The sequence below is a fragment of the Crocodylus siamensis genome, chromosome 5 (genome assembly GCF_052110815.1).
Source record: "Crocodylus siamensis isolate JL-2025a chromosome 5, ASM5211081v1, whole genome shotgun sequence".
NCBI classification, from domain to species: Eukaryota; Metazoa; Chordata; order Crocodylia; family Crocodylidae; genus Crocodylus; species Crocodylus siamensis.
In genome coordinates this window covers 50,954,499-50,975,523 of record NC_143399.1, presented here as the reverse complement: position 1 = coordinate 50,975,523, position 21,025 = coordinate 50,954,499, and the positions used below count along the sequence as shown (strand labels likewise).

General features: G+C 44.2%; 1 protein-coding gene across 1 annotated transcript in view; it reads left to right on the top strand.

Moving 5' to 3' along the window:
• The window catches only part of ACBD6 (acyl-CoA binding domain containing 6), a 131,514-nt gene that overhangs the window by 21,667 nt on the left and 88,822 nt on the right, over positions 1-21,025 (top strand). The window contains exon 4 of the mRNA XM_090048912.1: positions 18,459-18,541. Coding sequence (XP_089905038.1) covers positions 18,459-18,541 — 83 coding nt within the window. The remainder of the gene's footprint in view (positions 1-18,458; positions 18,542-21,025) is intronic.

Genomic DNA, 21,025 nt, shown 5'->3' with positions numbered 1-21,025 from the left:
GTTTTTGCAGAGGGTGCGGCAGAGGGCAGTATTTCATAACATGGGCATCCAGTCATTGGTGGTTCAGCTTTCTGCATCCCTGTGCACTTCTTACTGTTCAAGTAACATTTCTCCTTCGCATTTGAAATGTTAACTTGCTTGTATTTAAAATATATAAGGGAGATTCACAATTCAAAGAGACTGAAAATTAGGAAAAGTAGTTTCTAGATTTGAGGCATAGCTCATGGTGTTCCTGAGTTATTGTCCATTTAGATATTCTTGATGTAATCTAGTTGCAAATGATATAGGTTGATTCTTAAATTGGTTAGTATTATATATTTGTAGGTTTGGTCCAGAATCAAGCTTAAAATCTATATAACAACAAACTACAAGTCGGTATCCAAACATTGCAAGATTAGAGGTTAGAAATCCAGACCTGAGTTTTTCCAAAGCTTGGTTTTGATCCTGAAGATTGGCTTATTAGAGGCAGGCTTGAGCAACAAGTACTGGTGTGGGCATGCCTACGTGAGATGCTTTACTGTGCAGCAGACTAATTTCTTGTGCAGTAAAGCATCACCGTCTACACGTGTGCAGCAAATGGGCACAGTGGACTAATTTATGGTGCTGCTAGATAGTCCTGTCAGATACACTCTGGCTCCTGAATACCACTTGTATCCAGAAGCAAAGTTTTATATTGAGCCCATTTCTTGCACTTCATTAACAAATGGTAAATCAGACTAAAGTTGCAGCCCTGAACATACACATTTCTTCCTGGGTATTATAGGTAGAGAGGATTTCTTCACCAGGAGAAAATAAATAAATGGAATATATTGGAGGAGCTGTGGCCCATAAACAAAACCAGAGCACCTATTATGCTTTGCCAGTTTGTCACTCAGAAAGCTGTACTTTGTGAATCTGTCCAGGAAAATACAGTTTGCAGTTAGGAGAGAGAAACAGTGATTTGGGCAGGATTCTGGTGGGGGGTAAAGGGGGTGGCAGAAGTAAGGGAAATATGTGGTGTGGCTGTTCCTATAATGTAATACATTTATTTTAGCAGGAATTGAATACGGTGCCTCAATTTGTAAGAAGGAAAGACTATGGTAAACACCTTTACATTCTATGCCTGTAAAACCTTTAAAAAAAAAAAAAAAAAAAAAGAAAGAAACTTGCTATTTTCTAGTTGTAAATTAATTATTTAACTTGAATATGCTGAAGTGGAGACTAAAGGAATACGGTGTGACACCCTTTACTGCACAGAGTATTGGTTTTGAAGTCTCACCAGTGCTCTGAAATGCTTGAAAAACCTTACTTAAGAACAGTTTCTTAACTGCTTGGATTGTATTGCATAACCTCTTGTATTGACTTCTCTGTTGTAATGATAATATGCTTTCATATTTTTACATGACGATATTGCAATAAACAAAATCACGGTAATTTTTTCAGCATTTCAAATGTACTGAATTAAGTATTTGTAATGATCTTATCAACATTACAAGGCACTGATCAGTCCCTCTTCCATGACAGTATCATTAGCATAATAAATAATAATATATTTTTTAAAATTGAAATGACTCATGCTAGTGCTTTAAAAAAATCCCTAAACCTGCTAAACATTTTTTTTCCCCTTTCAACAAGTAAGGGTACCAGTTGGGTGGGAAGCATCAGAATCTACCAACAACCATCCCTTGTCTCTTTTTCGTCCTTTTGTATCAAATCAGAAGGTATGCTGGATTTTTATATGCCAAATTTTGTTCCGATTTAAATGAAAAATGACTGAATTTAAATCCTACAGAAATAAGGGTTGTGGCAGGTTTTGGGGAGCAGACTCCAAAGGGTTTCAGTAGAACTGGCAATTCAGAAGTAACCCCCACCAGACTTCATGGGGCATGCTCTTCAAATTGATTCAAGTTTGTGGTTCTGCTGTCATTCTCCTGTATTCATAAACTCTTTGACTGAACTGATATTTTATGATTCAGCACCATAATGAGGTCTTTCACTTGCCACAAGGACCAAGATTTTAATGTGTCGTATGATTCTTCATCTCCAGTATGTTATAGCAGCTTCCTGAGTCATGCTGAAGGCCATAGTTGTTAACAGGGAGTGTTTTAGAAATGTGGTGTATATGCAGGTACTTGAAGAGCAGTACATGGATGCTTTTGTTTTAAATACCAGGAAAGAATTGCAAAGAAGAATTTTTCCAACTATTTGAGATATCAGATTTACCCAAAGAGCCTTGTCTATGTCCTTAGACCACCATAGCTACAACCTATACCCCTAAATACCAGGAAGGGGGACACCAGGGAAGGGCACCAAATGGGGCTGAAATAAAGGCGGAGTTCACAGTGCCGCATTGTGTACTTTACCACACAACTCTAGAAGAATGGGAGACATTTCATTAACACTTCAGCTTGTAGAAGGGAGGCAGGTTTTGGTTATAATCATTTGAAGTGGCCCAGCTTAATGTGAAGATGATCCCCTTGGATGTTTTAGGTGTCATAGCTGTGCAAAGAATTCCTTATTTGTAAGAATAGTAGTATGTATTGATACTTCTGAAAATTCCTTATCTTGTCTAAAAATGATGTTTCAGGAGTGATTTGTGAGAGGACAAAATTCACCCATCCTGTTATATCCTGGTTATCCTTTGTGAATCTGCAGTCTGGCACAGTCTGGTATCCTGGGCTGAAGGTGCATGAGTTTAGCAAGTAAATACAGGCATACCTCGTTTTATTGCGCTTCGCTTTATTGCGCTTCGCAGATATTGCGGTTTTTTACAAATTGAAGGTTTGTGGCAACCCTGCCTCGAGCAAGTCTATCAGTGCCATTTTTCCAACAGCATTTGCTCACTTCGCATTTTTTAGCAATAAAGTATTTTTTAATTAAGGTATGTACATTGTTTTTTTTTAGACATAATGCTATTGCACACTTAATAGACTACAGTATAGTGTAAACATAACTTTTATATGCACTGGGAAACCAAAAAATTCGTGTGACTCGCTTTATTGCAGTATTCGCTTTATTGCGGTGGTCTGGAACCGAACCCGCAATATCTCCGAGGTATGCCTGTATTGTATAATGAACCAAGTGCTTTTATATGCAGGGCTCTGAGTAGTTCAGTTCTTGGTTTTTGTTTAATATCCCTCAGCAAGTGACAAATGACAGACATTTTTTCACTGCATCTGCAATTTGCCATGAGGCAGAAAAACAAAATGCTAGTTCTGAAGCAAGGTTCCAGCTTCTCTGGAGTCTGGGCGTCACCCCAAGCTCCAGGTGGTTAAGGAAAGTTAAACAATGAACAAATGTCTTAAATAGTAAATATCAACACTACTGGGAGTATTTGGCTTGAATTTTTTGCGTGAATTTGTGGGCTCTTTTGTGTTGTCTTTGATTTTATGTCTTTGTAGAAATTTATGGTCTCCTTGCCTCTTATTTATGACATCGCAGCCTTCATTCAGGCGATTGATTGAAATACAGCACTGCCAAATTATACCATGCATTTTATAAATGTTTGAAGTTTGAAAAGCAAATCAGCAGCATAAACTGTTGTCCAGATCAAGGCTGCTGGAAACTTCCTTCATTAGAATACTGTTCCTGGATAGTGGCTTTCTTTGTTTCCATGTGCTGAAACCATTCATGGGGGGCCACTTCCTTGGGAATTAAGGAACGTGGCTGTTTCAGGCAAACATGATCTAAGGAACAGACATGAAATAATATAGAAAGAGAGCATTTTCACATTTATGTTCTAGCTGATCCTGTCTGGAAACATATTGCAGGCACCTCAGCAATCTAACTGACTCTCCAAAGAGGATACGTTGTACATTACCACAGAGCTTTCTAGAGGCAATTAAGGTTAAATTAGAAGCAGTGATTTTTAGTTAAACTGATAGGGGAAAATGAACATTTTTTTTTTCTTTATGGGTGTTGAAATGAATTCTGCTGAATTCATTTGTAAAACTTGATCTCATTAATTTATAATGGTCTCGTGGGTTGGCTAGAATATATTAAGAGACTGGTTTTAAAACTAGTGCTTAGTTATTGCTGAGTGCACTGCTATATAGCATAGCTAGGCTTAGGATGCCCTGCATCTTGATTCTCAGATTTAATAATGAATTTGGGTTCCAGGCAAGTGTGAAACTTTTCCTTTTTTTGTATCACTTCCTAGCATTCTCATTTAAGGATAATCTTAAATGTAATGGAGGGAATGAAGGTGGTTCCAGAGAACTGCAGTGTTATTGTCATGACTGGAAACTTATTCTGTAGTGTGGAAAGGCTGAGTTCCTTCCCTGTTTTCAACAGCGCACCCAGACACTGGTGGTTAGTGTTCAAACTCCATCCTTCCTGAGCTTTGGTGACTTGTAAATAATAACATAACAAACCAAAGACCTAAACCTCTTCAGTGAATTTGGGTTTCCCCTGTATGACTTCTTGTGACTGGTTTTTATACCAGTTTTGACTTACGTGCTAGCGGGGCTAAACAGTTATGTCCAGTTATTGTCATGTATTGATAGGTAGCATTTTTAGCATGTGGGCTTGGGCATTTGTTCACATGCATGCGAGACAGTGCCAGGTGCTTTTAAAAGCCCCCAGTGCTGTGTTGTATGCACTTGTATAAATGGCAAAGTGCACGTCAGTATTAAGAAAATGGTGGCGGTGGGCTTTTGAACTAAAACACATTAAAGGTGCATTAGTTCGAAAGCTCACTGCTACCATTTTCTTAGTGCTGATGCTCATTTCGCCATTTATATAAAGGCATGCGGTATAGCGCCAGGCACGTCAGTTTGCGTGCTCCATAGACTCAATTAGTCGAGTGCTCCAACATGCTGGATTTCTGGTGCATGAGCAGACAGAGGTATGTGTATACATAGGGAAGACTCAACAGTAGGGCCCTGCATTTTTATGCAGGGTATTGCTAGTTGTTTTAATTGTATCCAACTACACAGTTGCTGATAAACAGTTCCACTGAAGCGTATATAATCTTTTCCTTTTGGCTTTCTCAGTACATGTGTAATAAAAATGTTTAACATTGTGAATGAAGAATAATTTAAAAGAAAACATCTTAACCAGTAAAATTTCTGTGACACTGTCGGGGCTCCAAGTTCTCTGCAGGCATGTAACTGCTGTGATATTTGTTAAGGCTGTGCGAAACAGCACAGTTTTGTTTTGACTTTTGTTTTGCCATTTCGAAGGGACAGTGTCTCATTTCATTGTTGCGGTCCATTTTGAAGCACTGTTCCGTTTCATTCTGTCACAACTGTTTGGCTGATTTTTGATGTGTTTTGCTGTTTTGCCCATAGGCTATAGTGGGGAATCATGAAAATGCCTATAAATCATTTCTTGCCTGATTTGGATGAAAATTGTGGGGATGGTAGCCCCTTCTGCGGGCATGAAGCTTGCCAGTTTTAAGGAGATAGGTGCAGGGGTTTCTGGGAAACTGCACCTCAAGTTGCTGACGAGCAAAACTTGTGTCACTTAATGGCAGTGGCAGCCTTCTGTCATCCCGTGTGCAGATCTGGGGACCTGCACCCCCAGGAGGGCTGTGGGATTGTTCTGGACTCCTCTTGGTGATGCAGGCTCCCGAATCTGCGTGCGGGATGACAGGAGGCTGCTGCTTCTGTCTGGGACCGCTGCTGGGTGCAGCTTGCGCCCAGCTCCAGGAAGACTGGTGCTGCTGCTGGCCCCAGGCAGCAGCCTCCTGTCATCCCACGCACAGATCTGGGGGCCTGCGCCCCCTGGGAGGAGTCTGGCAGCGCTGGGAAGGCAGGTTGAGCTCCACAGGGCTGGCGGAGCCACTCAGAGCACTGCCCTGGCTCCCCGTGCCTTCTGCCACTGGGCTGCTTCAAAACTTGAAACCTTTCGAAACGTTTCATTTCAAAGCTGTTTCAAAGCCTTTTGTTTTGTTTCAATTTCACTGTTTCAAGCTTGAAACGTGTCGAAACAGCTTCAAAACAAAACACTCATCGAAATTTTGCACAGCCCTAATATTTACATGCATGTGAGCGCACACGCACACACACGCACACTTTTCTGTGGCAAGTCCAGTGGGAGGCCATTCCTAAAGTAATTTATTCAAAAGGTTTCTGTTGCATGTACAATAGTTTTTCAAGAGTTGATATTTTTAATTAGGAAAATTTTATATTCCTTTCTGGTTAAAGAAACCTAGTAGCAGAATTACTGTATAATAATCTCAGAGGGTTATTTTTATGAATGTAAGAATTGCCTCATTATTATATCACTTGTGCATATAATCAAATATTCTGTTTCCCACCATGGCCAGTCCCACTTGTTTTAGAGGAAGAACTACAGCAGACAGTTATACAGTCCTTCTAGGGAAAGTATCTTTTTTTTTTTCTCCCAACAGTTGAAGGTTTATGGTACGAAGCTTGTAGTTTTATAACCTATGCAAAGTTCTCATTTACCCTTCTAATATTGATGGCCACAGCTCATAATATTCCTGTTGTGCATGTAGACATTTATATAAAGATGCTTGAGTTTTACATATTTATTGAACTGACAAAATCCAGGCAATTTAGGGTTAAAGCTATTTGCATTTATAGCTTGTCCTATTGTGCCAAGATATTTTGGGATTTTACATAGACAATGGGGGAAAATGATTGATTAGATGCACTGTTAGCCAGTAGTAATGCCCTGTGCTCCCCTTGGAGGAAGTCTTGGCTTGTGCAAAGCATGTCATGAGAGTGCTTTTTACAATGTATGCTAACCTTTTAATGCTTCTGTTTCATGCTTCTGTAAACCATGAATATAATAAGCACAGTTACTGTAAACTACAGACTTTGCTGTTTTACCTTCCCTCCTCCCCAAACTAACTACTACCTATTAAGTGAATTAACAGAACGGTGATTAACCAGTGCAGCAGGGATTAAGTCATTGATGCTCAAACTTCTGGCTGCATGGACCAAATGAATGGCACAGGGGGCTGGGTGGGACCTCATTCATCAGGCTGTCTCCCTGTGCCTGGATTGGGCCCCCTTGCCATCTCTGCCCAGTCCCATGTGCTGGGATTGGGACTCCATACCACCTTTGCCTGGCCCTATGTGTTAGAATCCGTATCCAGGAGCACTGTGCACCTTCCACCCGGACCCATGTCCTGGGATTGAGCTCCACACTGACATGCACGCCCAGCAGCATTCAGGGCCACAGCCTGAAAGGCTCCCCAAGGACCTGTAGGGAGCTTCGTGGGCTGGATGACGTGGTACCAGCGGCTGGATCTGGCCCACAAGCTAGGAGTTGAGCACCCCTGGAATAAGTGATTGTCAAATACTGTTGTATTTAAATCAAAGGTATTTTTGAATTTTATTATCTTGAAAGCATCATTCAATTTACAAACTTTTCATCTGTTTGTACTGTTTGCTAGGGGTGTGTGTAACGGGCCATACTCAATTTGGATTTGGCCCGAATCGGGGGACAGTGATTCAATTAGTTGATTCAGATCATTGTCCTGATTCAATTAGGCCGAATCTGAATCTGAAGATCCAATGCCGATTCAGCCATAGACACAGCTTTAAATGTTTTTTCTACATACCGCGAGGTACCAGGCGTGACTCCTGAACGCTTAGATGGTGGGGCAGATGGTGCATCCCACAGGAGCACGGGGTGGGGGGGCCCACATGCTCAGCTGCGGACCTGGAAGTACTTTGGCCGCGGAGAAGTACATACAATCAGCCATGGGGGGACCCCAGGTAACCCCAGACCCAGGAGGCACCTGTTGCCAGGGGAGGGGGTCCCCCCATGCGCTCCATGGCGCACCGGAAGTGCTTCTGGTTCAGTTCCAGATTTGCCACCGAGCACGCTGGTGACACCACCTCCTCCCCCCCCCCACGCATTCCCATGAGACGCTTCATCTGCCCCAGCATGTAAGCATTCACGAGCCACCTGGTACCTTGAGGTACATAGAAAAAACGTTTAAAGCTGTGTCTATGTTCGAATCATCGAATCTCTCCAAATCGATTCAGAGGGTTCTGATTCAATTCAGAAAGATTAAAGGGTCTTATGATTTGATACAGATTTGGAGATTCGGTTGCCAAAGCAGGCCGAATCTCTGCCAAATTCAGTTGGCAACCAAAGCTTTGCACAGCCCTACTGTATGCATCTTGACCCTAAATTATATCATTCTGAATATATTCTTCCCAGTTCTATATCTTGTTTTCAAGGTGAAGTTTTACAAGTGAGCTTTATAAGCACCAGAGAATTGTGAATTTATTTAGTGAGACAATGAACAGAGTCTTAAGTAAATTGTCACTGTAAAAGAAAAAAGAAGCCGTTCTGTGCAGGGCAACATGGAGAGGTTATTTTAATAGGACAGTTTGCTTAAATTGCACAGATCTTCTGTGGACTTTTGACAGTGGTTTAGGTGCTGAGTCATGTGCATCCACTCACCAAGGCTGCTGTTTGTAGCCAAGAAATATTTTTGAGAGAGGAATATCAAAGTAGGATGATTATGATAGACATTTTATAGAGTTGGTGGTGAGAGTACAATAGCCTTTCATGAAAGGTGGCTTTACAGAAGAGAGTCTAGTAGGGAGGTTACCTTTTGTGTGAGTGCAGTTTCATCATGTTTGAGGGTAATTAAACTAGGCTAGTTGATAAAGAAAGTAAAAAAAAAAAAAAAAAAAAAAAAAGTGCTGAGGTGTTCAGACTCTTTGAGCAAGGATTTTCTGAATACTGTTTAAGTATTTAACACGTCTGGATTTTATAAACAATAAAAATTCCTTGTACTGAATTGTAAGGGTTAAAGTTTTATCTTCACTCATGTTGCATAGCAGTGTGAAATTTGTTGGTGCCCAACTCTGTAAATACAGATGGAAAATACTGTTAGAATTGCACATTTTTTGTTTCTGTTTCATGCTTCATTAGCTGCCTTGTCGGACATCCCTTTGACATGGTTGCTGTGTTGACCCTTTCTGTATCTGAGAGAGGAAAGATTTTTTTGTATATTTACATAATTTGAGAGGGAAAGCCTTTTAATTGTGTGTGCCGCAATTCTACCATCTCTTCCTTTGCTAGTTAAGGCGAGTGCTGGGCGTAGGGCAGGCTTTACCTTAAATGCAGGTGGTCCAGACACGAAAGATAAGCAGTATGTCTCACTACTTTCTTGGGAGCTTTGGTCTCTGGACCACCTGCATTCGAGGTGGAGCCTGCCCTCCTTCCATTGACTCTTCTAGCACTGGCCTTAGCTACTAAAGGAAAAGATGGCAGCAGTTACGACACACACAATTAACAGGCTTCTAATCTCCAGCCTTGCGTGTAATTGCTGCTGTCAAATACAATTAGTGTCTGCCCAAGTTCCCTTCCCAGGGGGGGTAGCCAGGCCACAACACAGAGAGAACAAGAAAGAGAGAGAGAGTGGCTGAAACTTTAGGAAGGCTTACATGGTCATGCTGCCTGTCTAGTAATGTCTCCTCCTCCTCTTATTGTGTCCAGAAGTGTCAATCAGAGGACTGTGGAGCCATGGTGGCAAGTGAAGCAGGTTTTTAAAGAGCCACTGGCTGAATTAAAATTCTGAAATAACTTCTATATATTCCTGTCCTCTGAAATTATACCTGTGGCTTATGTTTCTTATCCCAGTGTTTTATGAAGCACATGTATAGGACTTATTTTTACAATTTTAATGCCACACCTGAAGAGTTAGTGTGTCATTTTGTCTCCCAGCATGGCGTCAGATGGTAAGGAAACTATGGACTGTCCCCAGGTGTAATTTGTTAGGGCAAAAGGCCCTGTTATGGCCCTGTGGCTCTTATCATTTCTTCACAGGAACCACTACTGATGCATGCTATTGGCCAGGGGTGGGCAGTTATTTTGGTTGGAGGGCAGCTTAATGAGGTTTAAGTTTTCGAGGACTGCAGGGGTAGCCCCGCCCCTTGACAGTTGCCCCGCCCTAGGTTGCCATCTTGGGACCAGAAGTCCAACCCCTAACCCCTGACCTTTGCTCCGAGAAGTCCCTTCCCTTGCGCCCCCAGAAATACTCCTTTTGGAAGGGGGGGGTTGCATTAAAAACTCAAAAATAAAATTTTAATCTTTTGTATCTGTGTGTGTGTGTGTGTGTGTGTGTGTGTGTGGGAGGGTGTATGGTGGGGGGGGAGGTTGCTAAATGAAAGTGCCTGGTGAGCTGGATGTGGCTCACGGGCCGTATTTTGCTACAGACTGTGGGCCTGATATAAAGGTTGAGCAAGTATATAGGATGGCCACATGTGAAATCTACAGCTGATCAAAAATAAGTATCTATGAAACCTTAATATTACATTTATAATCTACTTTGTGGTACAAAAACTAGAAAGGTTTTAATTTTAATCCTTTTCTGGGGGAGGCCGGGGGGAGCAAAGTGTGTAGTTTTTGTTTTTTTTTCCCCCCTATATTTATCTTCATGAATTTTGTGTGCCTCCTGAGGCTGGGGGGGCACAGCGACCACCTGCCGGTGGTGGCAACGACGGCAGTGTCCGTAGCGGGGATGTGGCAGTGGTGAGCAGGGAGCTTTCGCAGGCAGCTGCGGCGAGGGGGTATGGGTGGCAAGTGCTGACTGGCAATCAGTGGCCACCTGCACTGGCAGTGGCGGTGGTGGCAGCCAATCTCAGGGGGTGCATGTATACCCCCTACACATCGCCAATCTTTATCTTGTAAAACCAGGTATATTTGTTACTGAGCTCATTTCAAAGGTCTTCTAGCAAATGAAAAGAAAATACTTTAGAATTGCTGTTTTGTATGCAGATGTATGTTTGCTTACTCTTTTTAATGTACACTTAAATAAAAATGCATGCCTCAAACTCTTTGTTCTTCTGGTGAGTACTTAAAAAAATCTAAGCTAAAATAACAAATCTCAGATGCTCATTCTCAGCCAAGTAGCTAGGGTTTAATAAGGATTATGATGATGATATTACAACTATAAACTGCCCTCTTTTCCACTGTAAGATGCAAACTCTTACCCCATGCTTCAAAAGTTCAGGCAGAAAAGTGGGCTTTTCTGCATGCTCTCAGTGTCAGGAAATGTAAGGGTTGTTTTGAGCTCTAAATTGTTTTTCCTTTTACAAAATGCTTAGCATGATAAAGCCATCTTCTTCAACTCTTTTTATTTTTCAATCATGATTAGACTTTTATGTTGTTAAAGCTTGTAACTAAGTTTGAGTTACTGTCTCATTGAAGAGAAGATGGAGCTGAAATTGTCAGTGAGGCATTGGACGGGTTTTTTAATGTGTCTGTCATTATATGTTAACCTCTGAGCTGGGACACGACACCTCTTTTATGGCTGACAACAGTTTAAAGGTATATATCTTGACATCACTTGTAAAGGAGTAAGGGGGAGTGGAGAAAAAAAGAATTAATGATGTTAGCAAATATTAGTCCTTGTATTTCTATTCCATTCAGAATGTGGCTGTCAGGTGTGCAGCCCTCCAGAGCAGTATTGTAGGTGACAGCCAGTCAAGATCTGATTGTACCTCGAATCAAGCTGGTTGGTCTTCATTGACAAATACATTGTCCTGAGGCAGGAATGAAGACTTTGCTGTCTTTACGTTGCAAGAAAACATTTGCTTTGCTTCTAGGATTCTACGTATTTAATGTTCAATAGTTTATGGGTTTAGTAGATTTTAGAATTCTAATATTATAAAAGCCTTCGTCTGTCTGTCCTTAATGCTTTATTCACACTCTGATTCGTTGTCTCGGCAGCCAGTTGGAGTGCACTGCACAGACAGACGCGTGGTGGAGTGCCACCATGACAGTGGAGCAGTGGGGCGAGGCCAGCAGTGCTGGCTGTTCACCCTGGACCTGCTCCTTGGAGCCAGGAGCCAGAGCAGCCCCCTTAGCCCCCAACAACAGCCGGCAGGGAGGGTGAGGCTGAAGGAAAGAGGAGAGAAGGAAGCAGGAAGGTGGTGGGGGGGTGGGGGGTGTTACTGGTGGCAGTGCATGGCTGGCTGTGGCCACCCTCTGTGGCCAGCCGTGGCCGTACTGCAGCCGCCCACCACCACTGCCTGCCACTGTATGCAGGCTCCCCGCTTCTTCCCCCTGCCTGGTCCTGGGAGGCAGAGGTGAGGGGGGTGCAAAGGGCTGCACGCAAAGCAGCAGGGGGGCATTTGGGCTTGAAATGATAGGGGGAGGGAGGGGAATGAACAAGGGCCTGATGTGGTGGGCAGGGAAGGGAAGGAGCAGGCCCAGACCCGAGGTGGCAGGGGGCAGGGTGACACAGGCCTCTGTCCCCGCCCCTCCCCTTCCCTCCCCCATCATGCATGACAGGCAATTTGCTAGTAGTATATATAAATAGAGCAGAGGGCATGCAATGCCTCTTAATTCATGCATAATAAGCCAAACTTTTAAAGAGGGAATAGGTTCAGTGGTATAAGGTGGCCAATATCTACCTTCCACTGAGAGCAGCTGGGGACTAGTCCTCTTTGAAAAGTAGATGGTTGTAGCTGGCAAGTCCAAGTGTTGCATTAGAAGAGCAATTGGTGATTATGCTAATTTAGTAGAGCCTCACTGCCCCTGGGGTAGGGGCAGACAAATAAAGGAACCTGATAGGACAGCGGCGATGAAAAGAAGCATCCTTCCCTCCTTTGAGAATTGGTTCCCTCCTGCAGTACAGAGGGCTGGAGTGATGCAGGGGTGCAAACTGCAGAGTGGCTCCAGTGCGAGTTGTCTGTTGGTTTCCAAAGGTATAAGAGCAGAAATGATCAGAGCCTGGAAATTCAGAATTGAGGCTGATGCTTGTAAGTCATGCCTGTTCAACAGGCAGCCCGCAGTTCACATCCCAGTTCTAAGGGGTTAACCTGCACAACCCCTGGCTCCTGGTTTGGGTCCTGCTCTCCTTATTACTCTCTTCTGCTGCTGGGGTCTCCAGGCTCCCCCTCCCTCCTCTAACCTCTTCTTTGTCCCTGCCCTTGGGGGTGGGGTGGGGTGGAGCAGCCTGGCCCACAGGGCTGAGTGCAGCCCTTGAGCTCGGATGAACCTGGAGACCCTGCGCAGCGAAGAGGTTTTGGTGCAGTGAAGTGCAGTGCAGTGAGCACCTTCCATATGGTGGAGAGGGTGTGTGTCACGTGGGGCTGGTGTCCCGTGGCTCAGGGTCACCTGCATGGAAGGGAAGTAAATATCATTTAAAAAAAAATTATCTGCCTAACCTCCATTAATTAAATTGGTTAATTGGTTAACCGATAGCTAGCTACCGTGTTTCCCCGAAAATAAGACACTGTCTTATATTTATTTTTCCTCAAGAAGACACACTATGGCTTATTTTCAGGGGATGTCTTATTTTTATTAAGTATAGTACAACAATCTACATTTATTCAAATACAATTAAGTCGTCGTCTTCTGGAATGTAGGTAGGTAGGTGCCGCCTGTGGCAAGGGGGCGGGGCCGGGGCGGGGCAAGGGCAGGGCCTCGGCCGGGTGGTCCAGCTCCACGGACAGGCGCCGCACGCGCTCCCACAGCATGGCCGCGCGGGGGCGGGGGCGGCCGCGCTCAAAGTCGGGACGCGGACCTCGCACCGGGCCGACTATCACGATGGGGCAAATGAGAAAGGCTGCCCGTCTTATTTACCGCTTCGCGCTGGTACGCTTAGCCACGCCTATCACTATGTCTTATTTTCGGGGTATGGCTTATATTGTGCAAATACGTAGAAATCCTGCTACGGCTTATTTTATGGGTATGTCTTATTTTCGGGGAAACACGGTAGCTAGTTTTAGTGACCTGCAACAGAAAATGGCCTTGGCCCCTTAAGTTTTTACTGGGTGTCCAGCGCTGTGTGGGCACCAGGCCCTTGGCAGGGGGTGGAGGGTGCAGCTGAGCCACTAGAGAGCACAGCTCAGCTGTAGAGCCACTGCTTCCCCTCGCCTCTGCAGGCCGGGCCTGGTGCTGTGCATGGGGCGAAGGCTGTGGACCTCTCCTGTGCCCTGCCATCACAGGGAGGGAGGGAGGTGCTAGGCCCCCCCACAAGGGTCAGTTGGGGCTTTCCTGCCACAGCAGCAAGACTTCTAGCTCCACAGTGGGCCTGCCTGGCACCCCTGCAGTGGCAGGGCCTAGGCAGAAAAACAGGCAACAGATTCGCTGCACTAGCCACTGCGCTTGTGCCATCATGGCCTAGACCTAGAAGTCTTCTCCACACTGCTGGGCTGGGCCCTCCCCTGCTAGCCCCAGGGGGAGCAGGGGCCAGTCCCTACAGGGTGGCCTTTGCCCAGTATGCTGTACCCTTTCCCCTCCTGCCTGTGGTGCTGGGGCCGTGCAGGCCCTGGCCCAGCCCTGAGATGGGAGTGAGCCTGCACCTGGCTCAGGCTGAGGAGGCATCATGGCAGCTGGAGCAGGTGGTGCTGGGTTTGATAGGTCACTGCTGGCCCCTCCAGGGTGTTCCTGAGGGGTGGCAGTGCAGCAGGGATCCCAGGAGGAGTGTTAGGGCTGCAGTAGTGGCCTCCCAGGGATTCCTCTGGGATCCCTGCTGTACTGCTGCCCTTTGGGAATGCCCTGGAGCCGTGCTCACTGTTGGAGGGGCCAGTGGCATCCACTCAGTCCCAGTGCCACCTGCTCCAGCTGCCATGACCTCCCCTTGGTCTGAGCCAGCTGCTCACTCAGCATTGCCTCAGGCCTGGGCCAGGCCCTGCATGGCCTTAGCATCATGGGTAGGAGGGGGAAGGATGCAGCATGTCTGGCTGAGGCAGCCCTGCTGGAACCAGATCGGACGCCTCCTTCCGCCAGGGTGAGCTGGGAAGGGCTTGGCCCAGCAGCACGGAGGACCTTTCCAGGTCCAGGCCATGGCAGCATTAGTGTGGCAGAAGGCACAGGAAGCCCAGTACCATGTCCAGGCCCTTCTGCTGTGGCCCAGAACCTCTCCCCCTCCCTATGGCAGTGGGATCTGGGGGCAGAAGAGGTCTGCTGCAGCCCTGGCTCCCTCCATAGCCTTAGCCCCAGCCCCTGCTCATTGAGGTGAGGGGAAGCCACAGCTGGGCAATGCCCCCTAGCAGCTTGGCCACGACTGCTGCTCTGCTGCTCTCCGTCCACAGCTCCTTGCCAGTGGCCTGGGGCCCATGCAGCACTGGGCACACAGTGAAGGTGTAAGGGGCTGAAGCCAGGGCCATTCCTGCTGGAGGTCACTAAACAGTAGAAGGTAAGTGGCAAACGGTATAAATATAATTGTCGTTTAACATGCATGGCTGGAGGGGTATGCATTCCACAAAGTGTGTGGCTGGAGGGGCCTGTGGCTCTTGGTAACTCAGGGGTTAGATGGTTTTGCTTATAAGTAAAATTAAAAGTAAACACAAGCTGCAGTTGGGTGAGACTGGAAGGAGATATAATATCTGCTCTGGTTGGAAGAATAAAGTAATAGTTATAAGGTGACATCACTCATATATGGAACCTTAAGAATTATATTCTAAAACGTGTATACATCTATGTGAAGACTAGGGATAAGAAATACATATTTTGAAAAGGAATATACCAAAGATTTGGGTATCAAAACAGTCTGTGTCAGGATAGCCACACTCTCTTGCCATGAAATAAAGAATAATAATATTAATGAACAGCTTTGTCATAGGATTTGAATTGTTTTTTTAGAGGACTGAGTGTTTGCCTGTGTGAAACCTATTCAGGGAAGATACCAGAACTCCCAGCTTCCACATTGCCATTATAATAATACCTTGGTTTGTCAAAAGACTCAACAAGCATGTATATAAGCTTCTGGGCATTGGGGGGCAGTAAGGGGGAGGGAGGTTGCAGACCCCTGGGCCACATATTGCATGGACTGTACACTGTAGGGGACACCCTTCTGGGTCTTTAATCTTCTCTTCTCCTCCCTCCCCTCCCTCACCGTGCAAGCAGCCTTCTCCCCTTCCCTCCCCTTGGGCAACTTAGCCTGACTCCTCTTCCCTCAGCTATGTGCAGAGCTTAGGCAATACAGACTTCTCTCTGGTCCTGTTCCCGTGCCGGATCAGGGGCAGGGGCAGAAACCAGGAGAGAGGGGGAACCCAGTGTCTCCAACCACTATAGCAGTAGGGACAATGGGAAAAGTGGTGGGTGGACAGGAGCCCGCAGGCTGCATGTTAACCTCTTACAGGCCTCCAGTTGTACAACTGTAGCTTAAGTGTAGGTGTTCCCATTGAAAGAAATGGGACTACCCATATGCTTTATAGTTAAGCACATGCTTAAGTACCTTCTTAAACTAGGATCATATAAAAGTAGGGAAGATGCCTGTAGATGATCTTTACTTGTTAAACATGAAGAAATTCAACTAAGAGAACAATGCATATAAAAGTTACCATAAAGACTGCAAAGGCTAGCTGCTTATAACTTTCAAGCTGTTTTCTGGAAGTCATGTTAATCCTGGGAGAGTGTTGTCTTCAGTATTTCATCATTTAATTTGTGTGTGAGAAATGTTAAACATCTTTATAAATGTGACATTCTTTTCCTTTTAAAAGAAGTAATTGCTAGTAAATGTCATGCACGTAGGTACATCTAGTTAGCAAAATTCTTGTATCTGGGATAGAAGTCCTTTTGATCTTCTCTCATGTCCAGACTCAGGTACTAGGCGATGATCTCTGAGGTATGCAGTTATGGTGCACCTGAAATTAGATCATAATGATGAGAAGAAACTTAGGAGAAAATGTTTTTCGTGAGACTTGATTTATTTATAATGGAAATTCAAAGATACTTCTGTCTGTGAGTTGTATGCAATCATTCTTCAGTGTTTCTCCATATCAGAAATGAAAGTAACAGTGGGGCAGTCCCTTTTGCCATTAATTTTAACAAGACTTATTTTTGAGAATAGAAGAGAAAGCACTTGGCTCATTGTTGGATGAAATTTGACAAAAATTTAAGTTTTGGGGATAGGTTTTTACAAACCGTAAAGCCAGTTAAAATGTTTACTTACCATTTAATTCTTTGAACAAACATTCCTGCAACATTTAGGAAAGGGTTTTTGTAGGTGATATCTTTTGGTTAGGCAAACTGTATAGTTGAGAGAAATATAGACTAACTTTTGGGTGCCAAGTACCGACTTCTTCAAATCTCAGTTCAAATATTACAGCTTTGTCATAGTATAGGAAAGTTTGAAAATCGAATTTATTAATCCTATTTATTTCTATTTATTAATAGAAAAAGTAAACATGCTGAAATGTATTTTTTGTTTACTTTGAATAATCTAAGCTGCTGGCAGCAATAGAGGGAAAGGCCTTTGCTTTTTCAAATGCATTTGAACACAACAGTATCCCTTCACTGTAGCTTCTCCAGTACAACAATGTACTTTATCAGTGGTAAATTACATCTGTTACTTATAACTTGTATAGTGGATGTGACCTTCCCTATATTGTTGTTTTAGGATATTACATAGTTCCCAGAACGATTGTAAGTTAATCATTACAGGTAATTGGTTTTGGAGTGAGATGAATCTTTCCCCTTTTTGATTGAAGCAGGGTGGCTGGGAAACATGGCATTTGCCTAATACAGTGGGGGCCAACTTTTTTGGCATGCCTCCCCCAAATTAAGCACTACACCTTCCCCAAGTACTACTCCAGTCCCCTTCCCCTGCCAGATCTGCTGCTCTGCTTTCTCCCTGCTCTATCTGCAGTTGTGTTCCTTGCTCCCTCCTTGATTTGCAACATGCCACGCAGAGGCTACCTATGCCACTTGTGGCACACATGCCACAGGTTGCCCACCCTTGGTCTAGTACTAATAATTCACATTTTCAGTTGATAATATTTGCAAAATGTTACCACTGTAAATTGAGAATTGTTTTAACTGGTAATACAAATTTTGGCTTCACATTTTTAAAAATAAATATAGCTTTTGATGCACCAGTTGACATTTTTGAAGGGGTCTGATTTTCAGGGAGTAAATGCTTAGCACTTTTTGATAATTAAGCCACTTTTTATGGCATGTTAAATTGAGCACCCAAAATTGCTAGTTATTTATTTATTTATTTATTTATTTATTTATTTAAATCTAGGCCTTGGGCTATATATTGATCAATTGGTATTCTAATTCTTCTTTTCTATTCTGGTAGAAATAATTAAGATTCCTAGAGTCCCTTGGAGTAAATCATTTGGAAAGGCTGCTCATGATAGAATTTAATTTAAATCTATATTAAATAGATTTATAAAGGCGAGCTTTGCAGTCTAGTAATATAATGTTATGCTGTCTCACAAAGGATCAGCATTTGGTTCCTAAGTAGCCAAAGCTATTGGGAAGGTGGTACACTCAAAAGAACGAGTGGAGGAGATGAAAGAAGAGGTACATTGTGTACCTCTCAAGCAACTCCCAGCTGTAGCTTGCTCAGAAGAGCATTGATTGGGTTTTTTTCGGAGGGAGGCCTCCACCTTTTGTGTAGAATGAGGGGTGCAGAGGCATAAAGTGTTGGAGCAAGTTGGTAGGAAATAAGGAGAAGGATCCCACAGCAGCATTTTCATCCAGCCCTACCTCCTCATTTTTCCCCCCCCCCCAATCTCCCTTGCCCCCAAGGGAAGTTACACTATAAAGCAGTCCTCCCTACCAATTTTTTCTTTCAGACCACAGAGAAGAAAGGAAAAGGAGGAAAAACCACATTTGGAGGCCCAGTTGTCAGCTCACTGTATCAAGAAGAAACCATCAGGTGACTACCTCCTCTGGTCTTTAGTTACCAACAATATTTTTAAGTTTAATTTTGCTAAGCATCTTTTTAACATTGTACAAGTACAGTGGCAACTATAACAGGATAATAAATGACAGGAAAGAACTTTTTGGGTCCATAATCATTTAAATCAATAACTGTCTGTATAGCTGCCAGGTGCTAATCTTTCTTTCGGGAGACGTCGGGGGAAGGGCAGGGTTTTCTCTCTTGTACTTATACAACTCAAGGATTTTCTTCTTTTATCAGTGCCCCTTCAGAAGTAGCTCTTTCAAATACAGTTATTTAGTTGAAAAATACAGAATTTGTGTATTGGAATAAAGGCTTTACAATTATATGTTTGTCTTAATATAGAATTTGTGCCTTGTGTTACATAAAATTTCTTCCCTCTACAGCTTCCATAGTAAAAATGCCTTTACTAAACAAGAATGACTGGTGTTTGAAATCTGTGATAAAGGGACAGCTTTTAAACTAGGTTAGTTAGTAAATGAGGACAACTTATTTTAAGATTGCACAATGAAGATGAGATTACTGATGGGCATGTAGTGTATGAATGAAGATAGAAAAGAAGTACCTGGGAAATCAGCGAGAATGCAACATTACATTTCTAGTTAGAAAGAAAAAAGGAAATATGAAATGAAAGTTTCCTTCAGTAGTATGTAGTCTCATTTTGTAGAAACAGTTGCACATTTTCCTTGTCATGTTTATATATCTTGCATCATTTTGATCAAGAAATCACAACGCTAATAATGTTTTATTGATCTTTGTATACACATGCACATGGACACACACACGTACATGCAGTCGTAAAGCAGAAGTTCAGAAATTTTTTTTATTTTTATGGTCACATTTCCCCCCCCCTTTTTTTTAAAGACAGGAAACTATCAGTATTTGCAGGTTCAGCATTCATGGTTTCAAATATTCACGAATGCCAAACCCGCATCTTAGTATCGTAGTGCTTAGGGTTGGAAGGGGACCTAAGCAGATCATCAGGTCCAACCCCCTGCTCCAGGCAGGAACGGGTATAGGGGTTCTATCAGCCTAGCCAAATATCTGTCCATCCTCTTCTTGAAAACCCCCAAGGTAGGAGAGAGAGCTCCACCTCACTTGGGAGCCCATTCCAGAGCCTGGCAGCCCTAACGGTAAAGTAATGTCTCCTGATGTCCAGCCTGAACCTTCTCTCTAACAATTTGTGGCCATTACACCTAGTGGCCCCGGGTGGTGGCCGGGGGAACAGAGCCTCCCCCAATTTCCCACTGGTCCCCCTGCTGGTGAGTTGGTAAACAGACACCAGATCCCCTCTCAGCCTTCTCTTGTGGAGCTGAATAGATTCAGGCCCTTTAGCCTCTCTTTGTAGGGCCTGCCCTGCTGCTCCTTGACCATGTGAGTGGCCCTGCTCTGGATCCTCTCAATGCTAGCCACATTCCTCTTGAAGTGTGGCACCCAGAACTGGACTCAGTACTCCAAATGTGGCCTGACCAATGCTGCATAGAGGGGAAGGATCACTTCCCTGGACCTGCTTGTGATGCATCTGTAGATGCACAACAAGGTGCGGTTAGCCTTACTGACTGCTTCCTCGTATTGGTGGCTCATGTTCATCCTGGAGTCAACAATGACTCCAAGATCCCTTTCTGCCACCATGTTGATAAGAAGGGTGTTTCCCAGCCTATAGGTGTGTTACTGGTTCCTTCTCCCTAGATGCAGCATTCTGTTCCTCCCCTCTAGCGTGCCCACCTTGCCCCACAACTTAGTGTCATCAACGAATTTGGACAGTATGCATTCCACACCCACATCCAGATCTCTGCTAAAGATGTTGAACAGTACAGTCCCCAGGACTGAGCCCTGGAGAACTCCACTGCCCACATCCCTCCAGGTCGAAAATGACCCGTCCATCACCACTCTCCGGGTGCGACCATCTAGCCAATCTGACACCCATCTGACTGTTTAGGCATCAATACCATAGCCACCTAGTTTTTTTTAGGAGAATGTGGTGGGAAACCATGCCAAAGGCCTTCTTTAAGTCCAGGAAGATGACATCCACCCTGACACCCTCATCCAGGGACTTTGTGACCTGATCATAAAAAGAAACCAGTTTAGTCAGGCAGGACCTGCCCTCAGTGAACCCATGTTGGTTGCTCCTGAGCATTACTTCCCCTGCTGGGCTCGTGCAGATGTACTCCTTGATAATTTTTTCAAAGGACCCAAGGTAAGACTGACTGGCCTATAATTGTCGGGGTCCTCCTTTCTCTCCTTCTTGTAAATGGGGACCACGCTGGACCTCTTCCAATCCTCTGGTACCAGGCCAGTGCCCCATGAGTGCTCATAGAGCTGTGTTGGGGCCCCGCTATGACCCCCACCAATTCCCTTAGCACGCTCAGGTAAAGAGCATCTGGACCTGCTGATTTAAACACTTCCAGCCCCTCCAAAAGTTCCCTAACTAGGTCACCCCTGACCCTAGGCATGGCAATG